General features: G+C 38.5%; 1 protein-coding gene across 1 annotated transcript in view; it reads right to left on the bottom strand.

Annotated features, from left to right (window-relative positions):
* Positions 1–341: 341 nt before the first annotated feature.
* The window catches only part of dnah5 (dynein, axonemal, heavy chain 5), a 68,909-nt gene continuing 62,554 nt past the window's right edge, over positions 342–6,696 (bottom strand). Inside the window, exons 78-82 of the mRNA XM_005743202.1 lie at positions 3,478–3,627; positions 2,102–2,347; positions 1,727–1,946; positions 793–998; positions 342–557 (exon numbers count right to left, since the gene is read on the bottom strand). Coding sequence (XP_005743259.1) covers positions 342–557; positions 793–998; positions 1,727–1,946; positions 2,102–2,347; positions 3,478–3,627 — 1,038 coding nt within the window. The remainder of the gene's footprint in view (positions 558–792; positions 999–1,726; positions 1,947–2,101; positions 2,348–3,477; positions 3,628–6,696) is intronic.

Consider the following 6,696-nt stretch of genomic DNA (forward strand, 5'->3'; position numbering starts at 1 on the left):
AAGAAGAATCTTGCTGGGTATCCAGTTACGGAAGCAACACATTAACAAGAGAATTCTGAGTAAAACCAAAGTTACTTTCCCTAGTAACTAGTTACTCTGAAAGTAACGAGTAACTTGAAGTAACTGAGTTACTTTTGATAGAAGTAACTGAGTTACTTTTGATAGAAGTAACTAGTAATGTAACTAAGTTACTCATTTAAAGTAACTTACCCAACACTGTATATCACAGAACTTAACTTTGAGTGAGAAAAAAAGAGAAATAGTCTGGAAACAGATGAATTTTCAGTCACTGACACAGTGGGAGTTCTGGCAGACACGTTGCACTAAGAAATGTCTTATTTTTAGAGACTGACCTGAATGTATGTTAGATACTGGTCAACACTGGAGCACTTTGGGATGCTGTAGCCCTTGTAGAAGCTAAATGCAGGTCCAAACATTTCCTCACTGAACCACACCTTGGCAAAGGTGTTGAGGAGGCGCTTGTCATAGTCGTCGGTCACACGACCACCGTATTGAATCTCTCCAATCATGTATCGAACTGTGTTCCAGGACACACCCTAAGGAGATGATAAAACAGTGATAAAGGATGACAAAAAAAATTGTTCATGAATGTGCAATATAATGTGTGAGCAGACTGAATACATACACAGTCAGAAAGCTCTAAAACTCCCAGCAGATGGCTGTTGTTGATAAGTATTTACAATATCCTTTCTTTAAATCTCAACCCTTTTAACATTTTTTTTATGGTCAAGAGTCCTAATCACACAGAATAATAAGCATTACTCTACCTACCTTCTTAATATCCATGTCATCAAGGTGGTTTTGAACAAACTGAACAGTGGCATTAAAATCAGCCTGGTTGAACTCATAGGGAATATTCCATCCCAGGGGGCCATATTTCCTTCTCTCCTGAACTGTGCTGTGAAGAAAGGCTACTGCATACAGCATCGGCCTCCACTGCGCCATGTTACTGACATCCAAAAGGTCCTGGTTTATACCTGGTCAGGGACATGCAGGTCAAAAAGATGTACTGCATGCCCAAAAGGAGGCTAAGTGTAACATCTACAGAAATGTATTGAAATAATCCATAACTGAATAAAGTCAGTTACTTCTAAAACCAAGCATTGCACAAACATGCACACACAGATTTCCTTTTTAGCGAACAGTTAAGATTTGTTGCGTAAATGTGGGAGAAAAGATAGTGAACTGAATATGTCAGTCAAAATAATACCTTCTTTCTGATATAATACCAAACTGCAATTACTAATCGAAATCAGAATTCAAGCTGTAGATACGATCTCAATTCCCCTCCAGGAACCATGTCATCTGAGCCAGGAAAAGACAGCTGGTTTCTACATTTTAAAGATTCTTTTCTTTCTTCACCCTTGTTTTGGACCAAAACACAGACTAGATAACTCAGACTTGTTTAAAATTTTACTAACCTTGGGTAACATGGGTAAAAAACAAAATCCGGAATACAATAAATATAGCATCAAACAGGTGTTTCTCCCACATTTCCATCTTTTTATTCACTTACTTATTCCTATCATGGATATCACGAAGTAGAGGTGTTTTGTATATCTGCATCTCCAAATGTACACATCAATATTGGAATATATTTCATTCTCTTAGGTCCTCTTTCTTTATCACATAGATAAATTGGATCTATTAAACTGGCTAGTATTTCTGGACTTCTTTAATGTGAGCTTAAGTGAGCCAAACCTACCGCCATATGTCCTCTTAAGCCCTGCCTTGAGGCCCTGTGGTGGTTCATTGGTGAACTTGATGGACATCTGGAGAAGTGTGATGGGAAAGTGTCTGTGGACCTCAGTGGTCATCCAAAGGCGGAAGCTGTCGTTGACAAAGTCTGTCTCTGTCACAGTGTCCATGAGCTCATCCATGAAGTCCAAACCCAGGTGGCAATTCTGGAGTAAGGCCCAGCCACCCTGGGGACAAACACAGTAGTATGCCTATCATCCATGACGAAGACTATAAATGAGGAGTTCAAGAAAACCCTAAATAATTTCTATAAATTCCAAACCACATTTTTAGAGACAGAACATCTGTATTGCTAAAACAGCAGTAATATCTCACCACTCACATTAGCCATAGTTTGCTGCAGAAGCTTGCGTGCGTGGACCTCTTGTCCTTGACCCATGGATACATAACGGGTCTCGATTTTCAGCTTCTTCCCGAGTGCTATAATGGAGTCAGTTGGATCTGAGCCCATTGAAAGGAAGCAGATGAGAGGTGTTCGTGGGTCCGACTCCTCCCACATCTTCTCTAAATCAAGAATCACCCCTTCAGTGTATTTCTCCCCTACTGCATCCATTATGTATTTACGGGCCTAAAGGAAAGAATATGATGCAAAGCAGATGTCATTTTTTAAATGCTTTGTAATGCAAAGAGTTGAGCAAAGTAGTCCAATAGTATATATTGGAATAAATTTACTTTCTAGAAAGCTGAGAACTGAGATAATTCTTCAAAGCATTTTCTTTACTGGCTAACTCTTTTTACCCTTAAGGCTAGGGCAACTGTGGACTGGACTGTGAGTTTAACAAAATAAATTGGACTCCAGGCTTGTCTTCAGTGGGCCAGAAAGTTATCCATCAGTAAAACTGAATATCTTTTAGCCACTGTAAATATTCAGGCACAGCAGGCTGGAGGGTGAAAGCTGTATAACAACAAGTTACACAAGCTGCTTCTTATCTCAAGAAGAGCTTTGACCAAGCAGCTTTCAGTGAAGATTAAGAGATTATACATTCTTGTTTTGTGGTCCGTGTCTCATTTATGTAGCTGTATTTTTAAGTCAGGAGGTATCGCTTCCCAAGCTTTAAGCCATTAACTCTCAGATTAGCAACTTTAAGCCTTTTCTCTTTCTTTAGTGGTAATTATTAATTTTAATTGCAGTCTACAGTATACTATTGAAAATGCACTATGATAGAAATGAGAAAAGTAGATTTACATTGCCTGTTCTACTTGTTGTGTTGTATATTATAAAGTAGGCAAAAGCATGACCAAAAAACAGACCAGACAACCAATGTTTGGCTTTCTAATTAAAGAAAATGGATTGGGTGACCCTTAACCATCCTATGCTGCTATAGGCTGGTTAGACTCTTCTGATGCTTTTAAAGTTTACACTGCGATATTCATACTGTTAATATTTCCCTTCTCACTCCTGTAGTTTATGTTTTGTCCTTGGTCTCTCTATGTTCTCCTTTTCTCTCTCCTCTTTACCCCTCACCAGTCGCAGTAGATGGCCTCCCTTTCTGAACCTAAACCAGCTTCTGCCAAGGACCCGATCATTAATTCTGGAGCACCGTCACCAAAGGCTTGTTCACATGGGAACTTATAACAGTTATTACAATATTAATGTTCCAAGGAACTTTTTGTTTTGAATTGGCATTATATAAAGAAAACTGAATTTAATCATTGTATCTGTCCTCTATAGCCATGCATAAACATGTCTCTCCTTACCTGTGCGATGGTCCTGTCAGGACACCAGCAGCGTATGAGGAGCAGCCATCTAAAACAGTCAAGAGACTGGTCATAGGAGTTTGGGACTACTTCCTCCTCTGGGGCCTCCTTGTCAAACCAAGCCTTCCACTGTTTCTCGTTACGACTTATCTGTAAGAAGACTTATCTGTGACAAAAAGCTCTGACGTGGGAAACAAATATAAAACAGGGCAAAACTTTAACTGCATTACAGCACATCAAAATCTGCAGAAAAGATAAAAGACTACTGTGAACACTTCAAACATATTTAGACACAAAGTGATCTTCAAAGTGGCCAACAAAAGAAAGCTAATAAGTAACAACAAAAAAAGACAAAAGAAGGATGAAATGTACCCTGTTTGACTATGTGCACTCCCTCGCTCTCTCTCTGTGTCTCGTCTCCCTTAACTGTTTCCGTGTCCCCCTCGTTGTCTCCTCCCGTTTTCTCCCTGGTCCGTCTCATCTCCCTGAATTTTCTTTCCTCCCAGCTCCCGTGTCAAGTTGTGTGACTTGGTCTCTGTCTTAGTGATTCCTGGTTTACTTTGATAGTCTTCTGTCTGGTGTGCATCATGTTCAGTTTTGTGTCCCCGTGTCTCGTTAGTTAGATCACGTTCGGCTGGGTCCCCTCCAGTAGTTTGTTCCCTCGTTTGCCCTGGTGTGTATTTATGTCTGCGTCTCCCTCTGTCCTGCGTCGTGATCTCCCTCATTTACCCGCTGTGTGCTCTGCCTGCCTGTGTAGTTCATGTGTATTCCCAGTTGAATAAGTTTTGTATTCCTGGCGTCCAGCAATACAGCTGTTCTGAGTGTGAGTCTGCATTTCTGTCCTATCCTGCCTGCTTCACACAGCAATTCATGACAATATAGCTGAGGTCTCATGCATGGAAGAAGTCTTATTTATGGCACTTCATTTTATAACGAGCACAGACAGACACAACATGTAACGCGTGACCTAACTAGATGATTATGCAATAACAGGAGGCCATGAATTGACACTGCTGTAAACACCATGTGCTTCCAAGATGCGATCTGCATGTGTGATAGCACAAAATATGCCAACAGATTGTGCTAATATTGTTATGTTTATCACAACGAAGCACAAAGGAAACTAGACTAGCAGAAGTGGCATGGCAATGGCACGGCAATAACCTTTTAACTGTATAACAGTGGATACAGCTCATCAATATAGCTTTAAACTCTCACATACTTTAGGATCAAATTTAGAAAAAAAAAATTGAGGATATACCCAAGACAGTTTAGCAGTCAGTCATAAGGTAACACATACATAGTGGAGGGACCAATTATTTGATCCCCTGCTGAATTTGTAAGTTGCCAATTTGTAAGTTTCACTTCCAATGAAATGAAAAACAGTCTCTATTTTTAATGGTTGTTTCATTTCAATTTAGAAAGACAGAACATCAACCAAAAATCCAGAAGAAACACATTACATAAAAGTTACAAATTGATTCACCTATCATTGTGAGAAATAAGTATTTGATCCCCAAGCAAAACATGACTTAGTTCTTAGATGCCCTTTTTGGCAGCCCAAATTACTGTCTACAGTTCAATCCACAAGATCATTTCTGCAGCAGTAGTAATTGTACTATGCCCTGTTCTAATGCCAGACTGAAATTCACTTAACACATTAACAAGTAAAGACTGTTTTTGCTCCAAATTTATCGGAGATTCGATCATTTGAGACTGAGAGCAAGTGTTACTCTTCTAAAGGCTCACTTTTACATAACAGGTGAAATAGGCAGTTTTCCATTTTTTTTCTTGGAACAAAAACATAAAGGAAGCAAAAATTCAGTTTAATCCAATTCAATTTGATTTTAATTAAGGTTTATTTTTATTGCTAACTATAGGCTTTATAAAAAAGGAACGTTTTATTTATCTTAAAACAGAGGAAGTGGATAATTTTTTGAAATAAGATGGTTGCAATATGGTCTATAATTAGATGAGACACTTAGATCAAGCAAGGAATTTAAGAAGTAATTTAATGACAGAAACCTTAAAAGCCTGTGTTATGTATCCTGTTAATAGTGACAAATAAATTATAATTAAAATTGTGGTATCACCCTGGCTACAGCGATGAAAAGAAAGTGTGTACAAAGTCAAGACGTAGAAGATGATAACTGAACATTTTCAAACATCATCACTAAATGCTTGACTAAACCTCAAAACTTCTGTTGAATAACTTAAACTTCTGAATAACATCGAAAGTCAGACCTGTCGTCACAATAATACTGCAAGAAAACTAGCCCATTCGCTTATACCATTGGTGTGTATCTTATGAAGAAATACACAAAGCCAACTTCAATGTCACTTTGCTAAAAGCAGAACAGTTAGAAAGTCCACCACCTCCTCCTTGTCTTTTTTTTTCACCACCTCTCTAATCCAGAGCATTTCACTTTAATTTTCTACACAGCTACAACATCCAGGGGGACCTCAACCAGTCCAGCTTCAGTCCAGGGCTAATCCAATAACATCTAGCAAAAACGTTCCCCACCTGTGGGTGGATGTTGTTCTTGGAAAACAGCTTATTTAGGCCCAAATTATAAACTATCACCATTGCAAAAACTTCAGGCACCGACACATATGGTGGTCAAGTCAGAATCATAAATCACCTTAAACACGCATGTTTTTATCTTTAGTAACAACAGCAATGCCATGGATAACTGTGTGTAATCGAACAAAATTAGAAAAGATTAGGCAGGTTTCCTAATAAAGCTGTATTAACAACATCTTAACAACTAGTTTCTTTAAGAAATCAAGTCACTTCAAAGGGATAAAGCAAGCCCTGCTTCTAAATCTCAATAAAAATGTACCTTTAAAATATTGCTCATATTTAGGCATGTGTGTAATCTTGAAAAAGAGTATGCCCTTTAATGACTACTTACTGCAGTCAAAAAGCTACCTGCTGCTACTTAACATTAAACTGAGAGTTGCTTATGTTTGTCTATTAGCCCTGAAAGCATTAAAGTATTTTAGGGGTTTAGTGCTTTGTTTTATCAGTAATTACTGTTAATTACTCTTCAGCAGAGTGTGTTACAATTTTAAGACCTGCATCTGAAATGCTAATCCAACTATCCCTGTGATTCATGCTTAAAAAAACCAAATGTCTATTTCCAAGTGCACACACAAACACAAACACACACACACACACACACACACACACACACACACACACACACACACACACAC

Source organism: Pundamilia nyererei, unplaced genomic scaffold, assembly GCF_000239375.1.
Source record: "Pundamilia nyererei isolate P.nyererei 1_Seehausen unplaced genomic scaffold, PunNye1.0 scaffold00128, whole genome shotgun sequence".
In the NCBI taxonomy this organism is placed as follows: Eukaryota; Metazoa; Chordata; class Actinopteri; order Cichliformes; family Cichlidae; genus Pundamilia; species Pundamilia nyererei.